General features: G+C 44.0%; 1 protein-coding gene across 1 annotated transcript in view; it reads right to left on the bottom strand.

The window, feature by feature from the left end:
* The window catches only part of LOC135511147 (tau-tubulin kinase 1-like), a 35,367-nt gene that overhangs the window by 11,616 nt on the left and 6,116 nt on the right, over positions 1–17,635 (bottom strand). The window contains exons 6-13 of the mRNA XM_064932722.1: positions 16,535–16,639; positions 14,203–14,268; positions 13,944–14,036; positions 13,497–13,622; positions 13,046–13,203; positions 9,251–9,455; positions 6,479–6,663; positions 4,046–4,595 (exon numbers count right to left, since the gene is read on the bottom strand). Of these exons, the coding sequence (XP_064788794.1) occupies positions 4,046–4,595; positions 6,479–6,663; positions 9,251–9,455; positions 13,046–13,203; positions 13,497–13,622; positions 13,944–14,036; positions 14,203–14,268; positions 16,535–16,639 (1,488 nt within the window). The remainder of the gene's footprint in view (positions 1–4,045; positions 4,596–6,478; positions 6,664–9,250; positions 9,456–13,045; positions 13,204–13,496; positions 13,623–13,943; positions 14,037–14,202; positions 14,269–16,534; positions 16,640–17,635) is intronic.

Below are 17,635 nucleotides of genomic sequence, written 5' to 3'. Positions count from 1 at the left end.
TCTGGGTCTCCGTGTGTCTGGGTCTCCGCTTGTCTGGGTCTCCGCATGTCTGGGTCTCTGCGTCTCCGTGTGAATGGGTCTCCATGTGAATGGGTCTACGTGTGTCTGGGTTTCCGTTTGTCTGGGTCTCCGTGTGTCTGGGTCTACGTGTGTCTGGGTCTCCGTGTGTCTCTGTGTCTCTGCGTCTCCGTGTGAGTGGGTCTCCGTGTGAGTGGGTCTCCGTGTGAGTGGGTCTCCGTGTGAGTGGGACTCCGTGTGTCTGGGTCTCCGTGTGTCTGGGTCTCCGTGTGTCTGGGTCTCCGTGTGTCTGGGTCTCCGTGTGTCTGGGTCTCCGCGTGTCTGGGTCTCCGCGTGTCTGGGTCTCTGCGTCTCCGTGTGAATGGGTCTCCGTGTGAGTGGGTCTACGTGTGTCTGGGTTTCCGTGTGTCTGGGTCTACGTGTGTCTGGGTCTACGTGTGTCTGGGTCTCCGTGTGAGTGGGTCTCCGTGTGTCTGGGTCTCCGTGTGTCTGGGTCTCCGTGTGTCTGGGTCTCCGTGTGTCTGGGTCTCCGTGTGTCTGGGTCTCCGCGTGTCTGGGTCTCCGCGTGTCTGGGTCTCTGCGTCTCCGTGTGAATGGGTCCCCGTGTGTCTGGGTCTCCGTGTGTCTGGGTCTCTGTGTGTCTGGGTCTCCATGTGTCTGGGTCTCCGTGTGTCTGGGTCTCCGTGTGTCTGGGTCTCCGTGTGTCTGGGTCTCCGCGTGTCTGGGTCTCCGTGTGTCTGGGTCTCTGCGTCTCCGTGTGAATGGGTCTCCGTGTGAGTGGGTCTACGTGTGTCTGGGTTTCCGTGTGTCTGGGTCTCCGTGTGTCTGGGTCAACGTGTGTCTGGGTCAACGTGTGAGTGGGTCTACGTGTGTCTGGGTTTCCGTGTGTCTGGGTCTCCGTGTGTCTGGGTCAACGTGTGTCTGGGTCTCCGCGTGTCTGGGTCTCCGCGTGTCTGGGTCTCCGCGTGTCTGGGTCTCCGCGTGTCTGGGTCTCTGCGTCTCCGTGTGAATGGGTCTCCGTGTGTCTGGGTCTCCGTGTGTCTGGGTCTCCGTGTGAGTGGGTCTCCGTGTGTCTGGGTCTCCGTGTGTCTGGGTCTCCGTGTGTCTGGGTCTCCGTGTGAGTGGGTCTCCGTGTGTCTGGGTTTCCGTGTGTCTGGGTCTCTGTGTGTCTGGGTCTCCGTGTGTCTGGGTCTCCGTGTGTCTGGGTCTCCGTGTGTCTGGGTCTCCGTGTGTCTGGGTGCATGTTGCAGTGAGCCCACCACACACACGCACAGACAGCAGAAATATAAAGGGAGGGATCTCTTTTTTCAATCTCTTTTTTGGGAGGGATAAACGAGACCTATGCACAATCGTTTGGGTGGGGTTTTATTTTGGATGGATGAAAAGGTATGTTGTTCGAGTGTTTCAGTTTTTGCCGACTGTCACTGGACATGGATATGCAGGTTCAGGCCAATGTTATTTTGGCAAGATATTTCAAATCGGGTTTCGAAGATGCAGAGATTGACATGGCGCGGAGAGGGAGGAGAGACATATCACTACTTGTGTTGTGGAACATTTTTGTGTACTGGAACAGTTTACCATCATGACCCATAACACTCCTACAGTACATGCTCCTTTGATTGACACATGTCAATCAGATACATATTTGCTATCAGAACATGCACTGACACCACAGCATCATCCTGCATCATCAGCACAACATGGTTGAAATGGCTGCTATCTTGAACAGGTCTCTAGCAAAATATAGATTTGTATCAATGAGAAAATAATCATGTTTAAACCAAATAAAAACTAAAGGGAACACTTTATATGGATATTCTATCTGTTGACGCTCTACAGACTATCAGTTATATTTCAACTATCTACTAACTCTAACACCAGTGGTTTAAAGTACTTAAGTAAAAAATATTTTGGGGGGGGGTATCTGTACTTTACTTGACGATTTATATTTTTGACAACTTTTACATTTTACTTCACTACATTCCTAAAGAAAAGAATGTACTTTTAACACCATACATTTTCCCTGACAACCAAAATGTACTGCTTAGCAGGACATGAAAATGGTCAAATTTCATTTATCAAGAAAACATCCCTGGTCATCCCTACTGCCTCTGGCCTGGCGGACTCACTAAACACGAATGCTTTGTTTGTAAATGATGTCTGAGTGGCTATGGCTACATTTTGAAAACAAGAAAATGGTGCTGTCTGCTTTGCTTAATATAAGGAATTTTAAATTATTTATACTTTTACTTTTGATACTGAAGTATATTTTAGCAATTGCATTTACTTTTGATACTTAAGTATATTTAAAACCAAATACTTTTAGACTTTAACTCAAGTAGTATTCTACTGGCCGACTCACCTCTACTTGAGTTACTTTCTATTAAGATATCTGTACTTTTACTCAAGTATGACAATTGGGTACTTTTTCCACCACTGCCTAACCCAAGCTCTAAACCTGACCTTAACCCTTATCCTATCGCTAAACTTAACCCTCACCCTAACTCTAAACCTGACCTTAACCCTTATCCTATCTCTAAACTTAACCCTCACCCTAACCCTAGCTCTAAACCTGACCTTAACCCTTATCCTATCGCTAAACTTAACCCTCACCCTAACTCTAAACCTGACCTTAAACCTTATCCTATCTCTAAACTTAACCCTCACCCTAACCCTAGCTCTAAACCTGACCTTAACCCTTATCCTATCGCTAAACTTAACCCTTACCCTAACCCTAGCTCTAAACCTGACCTTAACCCTTATCCTATCGCTAAACTTAACCCTCACCCTAACCCTAGCTCTAAACCTGACCTTAACACTTATCCTATCGCTAAACTTAACCCTCACCCTAACTCTAAACCTGACCTTAACCCTTATCCTATCGCTAAACTTAACCCTAACCCTTATCCTAGCTCTAAACCTGACCTCAACCCTTATCCTATCGCTAAACTTAACCCTAACCCTTACCCTAACCCTAAACGTGACCTTAACCCTAAACCTGACCTTAACCCTTATCCTATAGCTAAACTTAACCCTAACACTTACCCTAACCCTAGCTCTAAACCTGACCTTAACCCTTATCCTATCGCTAAATTTAACCCTTACCGTAACCCTAGCTCTAAACCTGACCTTAACCCTTATCCTATCGCTAAACTTAACCCTTACCCTAACCCTAGCTCTAAACCTGACCTTAACCCTTATCCTATCGCTAAACTTAACCCTTACCCTAACCCTAGCTCTAAACCTGACCTTAACCCTTATCCTATCGCTAAACTTAACCCTTACCCTAACCCTTACCCTTTTTCTAAACCTTACCCTAACCTTAACAAGAAATTGCTCATCAACAGATAGTTGATAGTATGACCATCTGCAGATCATTTACAGATTGATTTTCTAACTTTCACTGCACCCCTTTTGGTGACGTAAATCTATGTAACTGCCCAAATTAATGTTATTAAAACTATGGCTGTAATTCAGTCATTGCAGATAACAGTTCCTCCACACTGCTGTGCTTCATGAAGTTTGTTTGCACAGCTGTGTATCCCGGATGGAGGCAGTACATTTTTTATACGCTATAGGAATCTGCAGTGTTGTTGCATACACTGGATGACTTACCAAATACAACACTACCAGTATAAATACAGTACAAATATTATTCATTGACTTTGTGACAGCTTTGTCAATACAGGCTTTAGTCAGTGGATAGATGAAGCGGAAATACAGTAAGCTCTGCACTGCACTGAAAATGATCAAGTGAACAGTGAGTTTCCATACACACATATGGACATTCAAAAAGTAACTACCAAAGCCTGAGAAGATTAAGAATGAGTATACCATTCTTTCAAATTGTGTCCAGTTACATTGTGGACACAGGAAATAACAGGGTAACCTAGACATAGACCCGCAAAAAGACAAACACAGATGCAGACAAAGACAGTCAATTCAGTTCAAATGGACCCCAAACCAGACAAACACTCACACACCAACACACAGACCATTTCTCTACCCCACAGCCCATTGCTCTTACCTGTCCGTGAGCTACAAAGTACTCCGACTGTGGCCGTGGTCTGTGTCCACGGCTATGAGGCAGAGTGTGATAACCTGGGTACCCAGGACTGGCCCCATTAGACCCCTCCCCTTCTGGCTGTGCCCCAATGGCTCCTGCTCGCGTCTTTGGCCTCACCACCACCTCTCCACCTCCAGCTCCCCGTAACCTCCTCCACTCCTCCATTTCGTCTAGGGGCCTCAGCTCCTCAGGCTCCTCGTCGGTGGTGGGCCCCGAGGTGGTGGGCTCAGCCCCTGGGCCCAGGAGACCCAGGAAGTCCTGGAGCTCAGTCTCCTTGTCGATGATCACCCACTCCTTGCTGTCAAAGTCTTCCTCCTCGGCGAGTGGTACAGACCGGATGAACGCGTTACTGTGGGCCTCGGGGTCGGCCACAGAGGCTACGGAGACCTCTTGACCTGGTCTACCACTGCCACCCTGCCGGTCCCCACCTCCTCCCTCCAGGGAGTGCATCTGGGCTGGCTGGGAGGACTGCACGTGGCGGGACGGGGATCCCAGGATGTCCATACGAGACCTGGTAGGGAGACACAAAATCATTGTCAAAAACCTTGGTAAATGTTAATTTTGACTGTGTGCATGTGTGTTGTGTTTTAATGTGTTTTCAGTGTATGTGTGTGTTTGTGTGTCCCCCCCCGGGGGTGCCAGCAGGCTCTGAAAATGTAATAAAAAATTGTTTCTTTTTGGGGGGGGGTGTGTGTCCCCACTCCCCAGAATATAAACACGTCACAAGCCACGGCGAAAATATTTTGAATTACAGGAGATTAGATATAAAACTGCAATTTTCCTCTCTGCCACATTTCTCTCCCTTTCTCAGACCTTGTAGTGGGGCCCTGTGAAACTGTGGTACACCACTGGTCTCAGCGTAGTAAGTTAGTGGTCTGTTGAAATCCCTTAAGTGGTCGGTGGTTAGCCCTGTCCAGGGGTGACCCTGTCTCCCGACCCACGTGTCTCAGTCCCAAGTAGTTATATTGCAATAGCTTGTATGTGCCGGGGGAGCTAGGGTCAGCCTGTCTTATCTGGTGTACCGTGATCTTAGGCTCCCACTCCATCTCTTTCTTGTTTTGTTTGTTTCGGGACCCGTGGTCCGTATTGACGCCATTCTAGGTCCGGATCCGAACTGCAGTCGACCTGTTGAGTATGGCTGCTCTATAGCCATGGTTACTATCTGACCCTGTTGGTCATCTATGAACGTTTGAACATCTTGAAAAAACAATCTGGTCCTAATGGCCAATGGTACTCTTATATATCTCTACCCAATACAACCTGCAGAGGACTGGCCACCCCTCGCGGCCTGGTTCCTCTCGAGGTTTGTTCCCAGGTTCCTATCTTCTTGGGAGTGACCTTTGGGGGTTTACGCTGGTGCTGATGCAAAAAGGGCTTTATAAAATATATTTGATTGATTGATGTGTGGTGTGTACATCAAGTATACAACAGTGTTTAACTTGTCTGCACTATACACTGAGTGTACAAAACATTAGAAACACCTTCCTAATATTGAGCTGAACCCCCTTTTGCACTGAGAACAGCGAAATTGGGGCATGGACTCTACAAGGTGTCAAAAGAATTCCACAGGGATGCTGGCCCATGTTCACTCCATTGCTTCCCAAAGTTGTGTCAAGTTGGCTGGATTTCCTTTGGATGGTGGACTATTCTTGATACACACAGGAAACTGTTGCACATGAAAACACCAGTAGCATTGCAATTCTTGACTCAAACCAGTGATCCAGGAACCTACTACCATTTATTGATTTTATTTTACCAGGTAAATTGACTGAGAACACATTCTAATTTACAGCAATGACCTGGGGAATAGTTACAGGGGAGAGGAATGAGCCAATTGTAACCTGGGGATGATTAGGTGACCGTGATGATATGAGGGACAGATTGGGAATTCAGCCAGGACACCAGGGTTAATACCCCTACTCTTATGATAAGTGCATGGGATCTTTAGTGACCACAGAGTCAGGACACCGTTTAACATCCCATCCGAAAGACAGAAACCTACACAGGGAAATGCCCCCAATCACTGCCTTGGGAAAGAGTGCCTCCTATTGGCCCTCCAACACCACTTCCAGCAGCATCTGGTCTCCCATCCAGGGCCCAAACAGGACCAACCCTGCTTAGCTTCAAAAGCAAGCCAGCAGCATGATGCAGTTCAAAAGCACTTCAATATTTTGTCTTGCCCATTCACCCTCTGAATGGCAGACATACACAAATAAAAATCTTTCTGTGTGGATAAAGGGGGGTCTCCTCCCCTTTATCCACACTGATTGAAGTGGATTTAACAAGTGACATCAATAAGGGATCATATCTTTCACCTGGACTCACCTGGTCAGTCTGTCATGGAAAGAGCTGGTGTTCCTAATGTTTTGTACACTAAGTGTAGAGCGCCCTCACCCTCGTTTGTCGTAGATGTCTGGTCTCCCGTCTGCGGCGGACAGACGGTCTGACTCTGGGCTGTTGATCCTCCGGTACCGCAGAGCACAGACCTGAGCACCAGTCATTTCTGGGGGAGCTCCACCCACGAGGGCATCAGGACACGTCCCTCTGGCAGGCTCCTCTTCCTCCGCAGCCAACTTCCCCTGGGGGAAAGGGCGTTTCTAGGGTTACCACTGTTAACTATCACTGTCAAGAGTTAGACCTATTGTGTACTGCAGGTATATAGCAGCTTGAACTGTATTGTAAAGGTGTTATTATTTACTTTGCCATGTTTGAGCACCTTAAATTCATTGTAAACACGGTACCTGAAATACAGTTGAAGTCGGAAGTTTACATTCACCTTAGCCAAATACATTTAAACTCAGTTTTTCACAATTCCTGACATTTAATCCAAGTAAACATTTCCTGTTTTATGTCAGTTAGGATCACCACTTTATTTTAAGAATGTGAAATGTCAGAATAATAGTAGAGAGAATAATTCATTTCAGCTTTTATTTCTGTCATCACATTCCCAGTGGGTGAGAAGTTTACATACACTCAATTAGTATTTGGTAGCATTGCATTTAAATTGTTTAACTTGGGTCAAATATTTCAGGTAGCCTTCCACAAGCTTCCCACAATAAGTTGGGTGAATGTGGCCCATTCATCCTGACAGAGCTGATGTAACTGAGTCAGGTTTGTAGGCCTCTTTGCTCGCACACGTTTTTTCAGATCTGCCCACAAATTTTCTATGGGATTGAGGTCAAGGCTTTGTGATGGCCACTCCAATACCTTGACTGTGTTGTCCTTAAGCCATTTGGCCAAAACTTTGGAAGTATGCTTGGGGTAATTGTCCATTTGGAAGACCCATTTGCGACCAAGATTTTAACTGCCTGACTGATGTCTTGAGATGTTGCTTCAATATATCCACATCATTTTCCTTCCTCATGATGCCAACTCTTTTGTGAAGTGCACCAATCCCCCCTGCAGCAAAGCACCCACACAACATGATGCTGCCACCCCCGTGCCTCACGGTTGGGAGGGTGTTCTTCAGGCTTGCAAGCCTCCCCCTTTTTCCTCCAAACATAACGATGGTCATTATGGCCAAACAGTTCAATTTTGTTTCATCAGACCAGGGGACATTTCTCCAAAAAGTACGATCTTTGTCCCCATGTGGAGTTGCATACCATAGTCTGGCTTTTTTATGGCGGTTTTGCAACAGTGGCTTCTTCATTGCTGAGCAGCCTTTCAGGTTATGTCGAAATAGGACTCGTTTTACTGTGGATATAGATACTTCTGTAACTGTTTCCTCCAGCATCTTCACAAGGCCCTTTGCTGTTGTTCTGGGATTGATATGCACTTTTTGCACCAAAGTGCGTTAATCTCTAGGAGACAGAACGCATCTCCTTCCTGAGCGGTATGACGGTTGCGTGGTCCCATGGTGTTTATACGTGAGTACTATTGTTTCTATAGATGAACGTGGTACCTTCCAGCATTTGGAAATTGCTCCCAATGATGAACCAGACTTGTGGAGGTCTACAATTTGTTTTCTGAAATCTTGGCTGATTTATTTAGATTTTCTCATGATGTCAAGCAAAGAGGCACTGAGTTTGAAGGTAGGCCTTGAAATACATCCACAGGTTCACCTCCAATTGACTCAAATGATGTCAATTAGCCTATCAGAAGCTTCTAAAGCCATGACATAATTTTCTGGAATTTTCCAAGCGGTTTAAAGGCACAGTCAACTTAGTGTATGTAAACTTCTGACCCACTGGAATTGTGATACAGTGAATTATAAGTTAAATAATCTGTCTGTAAACAATTGTTGGAAAAATGACTTGTGTCATGCACAAAGTAGATGTCCTAACCGACTATAGTTTGTTAACAAGAAACTTGTGGAGTGGTTGAAAAACGAGTTTTAATGACTCCAACCTAAGTGTATGTAAACTTCTGACTTCAACTGTATATCTCCTAGTCTATCTACAAACAGGTATGTCTATATCATTGAAATGATAAGTCAATGATAATTCAAGTCAATTATAATGAGTGGACTGGCTACCATTGCGAGTGTACCCATAGGAGCAAATGAGGAACTAAAAGCAGGAAGTAAAAGCAGGAAGTGGACCTGTGTCTTGGCTGGAAGGGATCCTGCTTTTGTCAAATTAACGTCAAAAGTTAATTTTGTTGTTGCATTTTTGCTAACTCTAACCCTTTTCCTAACCTTAACCTAATTCTCCTAACCTGCTACGTTAATTCTTCAAACCTGCTGAATAAGTTCTCCTAACCTGCTACAAAACATCAAATCTGACGTTAATTTGACAAAAGTTGGATACCTTCTAGCCATAACCATCAATTTGTGCTGTGATATGATTATTCAACTCAACTGACTGCAAAAAATATTCATATTCCATTGCATGAGCCACATAAGTTATTATAATTTGAATGAACATTTTAGATTACCATGGAAATGATTGCATCACAATACCAGGCAACCATTGCAAGTGCACCCATGAGTTTACCAGTCAAATTGTCAGGGTTAGAGCTTACAAGCCCATTCTATTCATCTATTTATATGGTCTATATCCTCTGAACGTAATACATGGTCATTGAAAACCAACAACAAAGTAAACTATCCCTTCTAATGTACTTCTACCGTTTGAATATACTTAAAGACTGTAAGGCAATGTTTCATAGTGCTGACAGTACCACGGTGAGATACAATGAGGACATATTAGATGGTCCCTCCTGTACCTTGCTGATGCTGATCCTGAGTTGGTTGCGGTTTAAGTCGGTGTCGTTCCACGCCTCGGCTTCCATCTGGGGAGGTGTCCCCTCGCAAGGCCTGCTGGGTACTGCAGGTGGAGCGTTCTCCTGGTCACTCAGGTGCTCGTCTTGTAGAACGTCATCTGTGTTCTCCCTCGGCAGCTCCCCAGGAACCAGAGTCACGTTCACCACCCTGGGAAAACACAGAACATGGACTGATATAGACTATTTTCTTTATTTTTTTATTCATTCTTTCATTACCTGTATTTAACGAGGTAGGTTATTGAGAACATTCTCAATTATTACATTATTACATTAATGAGAGCACATTCTCTTTTACAAAATGACCAGGCGATTAATTAAATTAGTGTCGTTGTCGAAAATATCCTATATCACTTCAAATGCAAACAGTGTTGCAAATCCTCACAGTTGCATTCTAAATCTGAATGAATTGTTACAACCCTGCAATTAGGCTTCAGGTAAATGGGAATTGTGTAATCTCTTGGCTGGCTAGATGTTTTCATATTTTATATTGATGTCTCCAAAATGTTTTGAAGTGTGATTCCCTTTGAAATCCTTTCTGCTTTCTGCTGTTAAATCTTGTTAATAAGTAGTGGATAGACATCTTCATGTGGATGCATTTTTAATGTTTTGAAGTCTGATTCCCTTTTCATTTTACACAACAGTGCGTTACAAATCCTCACAGTTGCATGAATCAAATCAAAGTTTATTTGTCACGTGTGCCGAATACAACAGGTGTTGACCTTACAGTGAAATGCTTACTTACAGGCTCTAACCAATGGTGCGGGGAAAAAAGGTATGTGTGTGTGTGTGTGTGTGTGTGTGTGTGTGTGTGTGTGTGTGTGTGTGTGTGTGTGTGTAGGTAAGTAGTCGGTCGGAGGCCGCAACTATTGCAGCTGTAGAATCCTTTGAGGATCTCAGGACCCATGCCAAATCTTTTTAGTTTCCTGAGGGGGAATAGGCTTTGTTGTGCCCTCTTCACGAATGTCTTGGTGTGTTTGGACCAATCTAGTTTGTTGTTGATGTGGACACCAAGGAATTTGAAGCTCTCAACCTGCTCCACTACAGCCCTGTCGATGAGAATGGGGACATGCTCGGTGCTCCTTTTCCTGTAGTCCACAATCATCTCCTTAGTCTTGGTTACGTTGAGGGATAGGTCGTTATTCTGGCACCACCCGGCCAGGTCTCTGACCTCCTCCCTATAGACTATCTCGTCGTTGTCGGTGATCAGGCCTACCACTGTTGTGTCGTCAGCAAGCTACCTACCCTCACCACCTGGGGGCGGCCTGTCAGGAAGTCCAGGATCCAGTTGCAGAGGAAGGTGTTTAGTCCCAGGATCCTTAGCTTGGTGATGAGCTTTGAGGGTACTATGGTGTTGAACGCTGAGCTGTAGTCAATGAACACCATTCTCACATAGGTGTTCCTTTCGTCCAGGTGGGAAAGGGCAGTGTGGAGTGCAATTGAGATTGCATCATCTGTGGATCTGTTTGGATGGTATGCAAATTGGAGTGGGTCTAGGGTTTCTGGGATAATGGTGTTGATGTGAGCCATTACCAGCCTTTCAAAGCACTTCATGTCTACGTAGTCATTTAGGCAGGTTGGCTTTGTGTTCTTGGGCACAGGGACTATGGTGGTCTGCTTGAAACATATTGGTATTACAGACTCAATCAGGGAGGGACATGTTGAAAATATCAGTGAAGACACCTGCCAGTTGGTCAGCACATGCCCGGAGCACACGTCCTGGTAATCCGTCTGGCCCCGCAGCCTTGTGTATGTTGACCTGTTTAAAGGTCTTACTCACATCGGCTACAGAGAGCGTTCGTCCGGAACAGCTGATGCTCCCGTGCATGCCTCAGAGTTGCTTGCCTCGAAGTGAGCATAGAAGTGATTTAGCTCGTCTGGTAGGCTCGTGTCACTGGGCAGCTCGCGGCTGTGCTTCCCTTTGTAGTCTGTAATAGTTTGCAAGCCCTGCCACATCCGACGAGCGTCGGAGCCGGTGTAATATGATTCAATCTTAGCCCTGTATTGACGCTTTACCTGTTTGATGGTTCGTCGCAGGGCATAGCGGGATTTCTTGTAAGCTTCCGGGTTAGAGTCCCGCACCTTGAAAGCGGCAGCTCTTCCCTTTAGCTCAGTGCGAATGTTGCCTGTAATCTATGGCTTCTGGTTGGGGTATGTATGTACAGTCACTGTGGGGACGACGTCCTCAATGCACTTATTGATAAAGCCAGTGACTGATGTGGTGTACTCCTCAATGTCATCAGAAGAATCCCGGAACATGTTCCAGTCTGTGATAGCAAAGCAGTCCTGTAGTTTAGCATCTGCTTCATCTGACCATTTTTTTATAGACCGAGTTACTGGTGCTTCCTGCTTTAATTTTTGCTTGTAAGCAGGAATCAGGAGGACAGAGATGTGGTCTGATTTACCAGGGGCGAGGGAGAGCTTTGTATGTGTCTCTGTGTGTGGAGTACAGGTGATCTAGAATTGTTCTCCTTCTGGTTTCACATTTAACATGTTGATAGAGATTTGGTAGAACTGATTTAAGTTTCCCTGCATTAAAGTCTCCGGCCACTAGGAGCGCCGCCTCTGGGTGAGTGGTTTCCTGTTTGCTTATTTCCTTATACAGCTGACTGAGTGCGGTCTTCGTGCCAGCGTCTGTCTGTGGTGGTAAATAAACAGCTCCGAAAAGTATAGCTGAGAACTCTCTAGGCAAGTAGTGTGGCCTGCAGTTTATCACAATATACTCTACTTCAGGCGAGCAGAATCTTCCTTAGATTTCGGGCACCAGCTGTTGTTTACAAATATGCACTGACCGCCCCCCCTCGCTATGTTTTTGAGGTGCGTCCGGGAGTCCGCACCTTAGGGGGGGGGGGGTTCTGTCATGCCTTGGTCTTAGTATTTTGTGTTTTCGTTAATTAGTTGGTCAGGCCAGGGTGTGACAAGTGTTTATGTTGTTGTATTTCGTAGTGGGGTTTTTTAGTTATTGGGATTGCGGCTGAGTAGGGGTGTTGCATAGGTTTGGCTGCCTGAGGCGGTTCTCAATCAGAGTCAGGTGATTCTCGTTGTCTCTGATTGGGAACCGTATTTAGGTAGCCTGGGTTTCACTTTGTATTTCGTGGGTGATTGTTCCTGTCTCTGTGTAGTTTCACCAGATAGGCTGTATTTAGGTTTCACGTTCCGTTTTGTTGTTTTGTATTTTGTCTCAGTATTTTCATGTATTCGTCATTTGTTTCATTAAACAACATGAGTAACCAACACGCTGCATTTCGGTCCGACTCTCTTGCAACAAACAAAGAACGCCGTTACAGCTAGCTGAATATCCATGTCGTCATTCAGTCACGATTCCGTGAAGCATAGGATATTACAGTTTTTGATGCCTCGTTGGTAGGATAGTAATATTGACGGTAACGGCAGCTTTCCTAGTTGCCTTCTGCGGGTCCGGACGAGGCATCCGGCTCTTCGTCCTCTGCGTCACTTTCTTTTGCAAATAATTGGGATGTTTGCCCTGTGCGGTGTTTGGAGAAAATCGTATGAGTCCTGCTTGTTGTTGTTGTTGTTGTTGAAGAAATCTTTGTCTAATCCGAGGTGAGTGATCGCTGTCCTGATATCCAGAAGCTCTTTCCTTCCGTAAGATACGGTTGCAGAAACATTATGTACAAAATAATTTACAAATATCGCGAAACAAAACACATAATAGCACAATTGGTTAGGAGACCGTAAAACTAAATAGCTAAAGCTATTAGCTCATTTTGATTCCCTTACCCGATCACGGCGGGAGTCTGTCGTGTGTTCTGTTGAGGGGGCGTTGACGTGCTGGTGGACAGAGGCACTCCATCCGTCCCTCCCTTCTCCCAATCAAAAGGCTCGTTCTCTGTGATGATATGTTCCTTCATACTGTTCTCAAAAACCGACATCAGCAACTGCATAGACGATCACAGGGAAAAGGTTTTCGGAAAAGGTAAAGTATGAAGTTGAAATTCAACAAAACCTGCTATACAATTGTAAGCTTCAGTTTAAGTACTAAAATGTATTTTTCGTCAGACGGTTTTTCCATTACTGAACATTAAGAGAGAGGGTATGGTATGGGGGTTAGTTTCACATTGCCACACTTCCATGTCTTGTTCCCTCTGCTATTGAAATGAACGCCAGAAAAACAAGATTCAATGGAGGATAAATAATTTGAATGCACGTGCAGGGAGTGAACAGTAGGTACCTGGTAATCTGGTTTGGTGAAGTAGTCAAGGCCTAAAACATGATCTAGGAAGATGTAAAACTCAGAAGGCATGTGTTTGAGCAGCATTCTGTGGTCATAGCGCTCTTTAATCTGACCCACTTGCTCCTGGTAACAAACAAGAGATACAGTAGAAAGCATTAGACACCAGTAGACACTAGTAACCATTCTCTACTGCAGGGTTTCTTAATCCTGGTCCTGTAGACCCCAAAGGGTGCACATTTTATTTTTGCCCAAGCACCACACACCTGATTCCACTAGTGAAAGGTTTGATGATGAGTTGATTAGTGGAATCAGGTGTGTAGCGCTGAGGCAAAAAATAACACTGTGCACCTCTTTGGGTCCCCTAGACCAGAATGAAGAAATATTGGAAATAACTGATATCGGGAATTGTAATAATTATAATAGCAACAATAGATAGTCGCTCACCTTATCTTTAATTTTTCTCCATGGTAACTGACCGACTGCAAACTCTACCAACATGTAAAATAGCGACCATAGATCGTCATGGCGACCCATTTCCTGAGAAGGTAAAAAATGGATTAATCAGATAATAATTTTCATGATTTACTGGAGTACATACACAACAGCTATTTTAGATTTCCTGACAAACTCATGTAACACAAAACCCTCAGGTTGGAATTCATTTGTAATGCATTTAATTTTTTCACCCCAAAAATAAACTTACTTTGTTTTTATGAGCATTTACTGACGCATAACGAACAGTTCCCCGAAATCCCGCCACAGTTCTGGGCTGGAAAATAAAATGCGGTAAGTTCTTTTCAGGACGAAACCTGAAACATATTTTCCCACAGACAACTAGAAAGAAAACGATTGATGGAACTAAAGTACTTAAATGAAAACCTAAAACGAGACAAAGGATATGGAAAATTTCTCAGGCAGGGAGAGATAATAAAAACGTAAATGGGATCAAGCACCTTACTGATGAGACGGATCACAAGCATGCGCTTCGAACAGAAAAGCCCAAAAAGGAACAGCAAAACTGCAAAAAATAAAACCACACAGGTGAATAAGGAACAGCATCACATGGCAGCATAACATCTGTAAAAACCTTAAAGGAAAAATCTACTTAAAACTATCTTTTAGTATTTTTCCATTAGCCCACTGTTGATACAGTCCCAAAATGTTTTGCATGTGTTTTGGGGACTGCATCAACAGTGGCATAATGGAAAAAAATACCAAAAGATAGTTTTTGAGTAGATTTGTCCTTTAACATCAACGTTATGTGAACATATAACAAGGCAATTTCCAAATAAATGATGCATCCATTAACGTTAACAAACTATTAACTAATGAATTTACACAGCTTAAGGCATAACTTAAATGTACCAGAATCAGATGACATCATCTTCTTGGACATCTCCCTAATGTTTCTAGTTTCTAATTGTCATTGGCATCTCTAATACAATAACTGGAAACTGGGAATGTGCACCACCATTTTGATAGTAACACCCATTCCTTCTGAAGGAAGTCCCAAGAATAGTGCCTCAGAAACTGCATGTTAGAATTTACAACAGTGTGTTTGTGTGCATGCGTGCATGTGTGTGCGTGAGTGTGTGTGTGTGGTCCCGTCGCTGTTCTATATCTGCAGTACAGGCCTGCCTATCTAATCGATGACTGGATGCTGAGTCAGCAAGAAGAAGAACAGAAAGAACCTCCCCTGTTGCCCAGACTAGCCAACTGTATATTAGCCTGTATCAGGCTAAACAACTGTATATTAGCCCGTATCAGACTAGCCAACCGTATATTAGCCCATATCAGGCTAGCAAACCGTATATTAGCCCGTATCAGGCTAGCAAACCGTATATTAGCCCGTATCAGGCTAGCCAACCGTATATTAGCCCGTATCAGACTAGCCAACCGTATATTAGCCCATATCAGGTTAGCCAACCGTATATTAGCCCATATCAGGCTAGCCAACTGTATATTAGCTCGTATCAGGCTAGCCAACCGTATATTAGCCCGTATTAGGCTAGCCAGCTGTATTTTAGCCCGTATCAGGGTAGCCAACTGTATATTAGCCTGTATCAGGCTAGACAACTGTATATTAGCCTGCATCAGGCTAGACAACTATATATTAGCCTGCATCAGGCTAGACAACTATATATTAGCCTGCATCAGGCTAGACAACCATATATTAGCCTGCATCAGGCTAGACAACCATATATTAGCCTGCATCAGGCTAGACAACCGTATATTAGCCTGCATCAGGCTAGCCATCTGTATATTAGCCTGCATCAGGCTAGACAACTATATATTAGCCTGCATCAGGCTAGCCATCTGTATATTAGCCTGCATCTTGTTTGCCAACTGTCAGTGGTGGGAAAAGTACCCAATTGTCATACTTGACTAAAAGTAAAGATATGTTAACAGAAAATGACTGAAGTAAAAGTCACCCAGTAAAAAACGACTTAAGTAAAAGTATAAAAGTATTTGGTTTTAAATATACTTCAGTATCAAAAGTAAAAGTATAAATCATTTCAAATTCCTTATATTAGGCAAAGCATACGGCCACATTTTCTAGTTTTTATTTATTTAAGGATAGCCAGGGGCACGATCCAACTATCAGTCATAATTTACAAACGGAGCATGTGTTTAGTGCGTCCACCACATCAGACGCAGTAGGGATGACCAGGGATGTTCTCTTGATAAGTTTGAATTAGACAATTTTCTGTCCTGCTAAACATTCAAAATGTAACGAGTACTTTTGGGTGTCAAGGAAAATGTATGGAGTAAAAAGTACATAATTTTCTTTAGGAATGTAGTGAAGTACAAGTAAAAGTTGTAAAAAATGTTAATAATAAAGTAAAGTACAGATACCCCCAAAAACGACTTAAGTCGTACTTTAAAGTAATTTTACTTAAGTACTTTACAACACTGCCAACTGTATATTAGCCTAAATCATATTATATATATTGTTGTTAGAATGATTCAATAGCTTTGAATATTAACATACCGTAATACATGACATTAACAAAATCCTTCCATGGCTTACTTACCGGTCGAACCTCTCCGGTAGTGTTGGTGTACTGGCGAGCCAGGCCAAAGTCTAACATGAAGCACTTTCTATAGGTGGAGGGGAGTCGACCCATAGCAAAGTTAGACTGGGAAAAAAAACGAGAAACAGATTGAATTGAGGACATCACAGGAATATAAACAGGTGAATCCCAAAGCAGTTTCCGCCTATCATTGTATAGACGTGAGACTAGCTTTTGCCCAGCACCTAAACAAATTAGATTTCAATTGGTTTTAATTGACAATATTGGCGCCAATAAGGCCTAGATGTTACGTTGAGGTTCACTAACACAAAGTGCTATCCATTTTTGAGCACACAGACTGAGATCAACATTGTCTCTCTTACGGCTGCTTAATTAATCAAATTCTGATCAAAATTGAACTATTAATGTGCAATATCCATATCGCAAGAGATCCATATCGCAAGAGGTCCTGATTGTAAGAGATCCATATCGCATATAATATTTTGAAATGCTACCCAGCCGTGTATGACATCAGTTTTTATAGTTTTACTTAGTTTTTTTCTACTCTTGCGGCTGCTTCCCACACACACCAGGCCCCGCTCCCCTTTCGCAGTTCCTCCCCGCTGGTAGATTCACTATACGTTCCCATGCTGGTCTGTTAGGTCAAACAGATTGTTCCAAACAAAAACGATGCTGCTTTCCACTTTGCTTCTTAATATAAATCATTCTACATTACTATGACTTCAACAGTTCACCAAAGTGTTTTGATCTACTGTACAGTATATTGCAATATAAATTGGAATCACAATATTTGGTAAAAAAAGTGTAATCACAATTATTTTGCCGATATTAGGCAGTCCTAGTCTCTCTTTCTCCGTCTCTCTCACACACTTCCATCTGTCTTGCTCTGTCTCACCCCCAATTGGTCTCTCACTCTCTCTCACACACTTCCATCTGTCTCGCTCTGTCTCACCCCCAATCGGTCTCTCACTGTCTCTCACACACTCCCATCTGTCTTGCTCTGTCTCACCCCCAATTGGTCTCTCACTGTCTCTCACACACTCCCATCTGTCTTGCTCTGTCTCACCCCCAATCGGTCTCTCACTCTCTCTCACACACTCC

The sequence above is a fragment of the Oncorhynchus masou genome, chromosome 23 (assembly GCF_036934945.1).
Source record: "Oncorhynchus masou masou isolate Uvic2021 chromosome 23, UVic_Omas_1.1, whole genome shotgun sequence".
Lineage (NCBI taxonomy): Eukaryota > Metazoa > Chordata > Actinopteri > Salmoniformes > Salmonidae > Oncorhynchus > Oncorhynchus masou.
The sequence above is the reverse complement of the archived record's forward strand: the minus strand, read 5'-3'. Positions and strand labels throughout refer to the sequence as shown.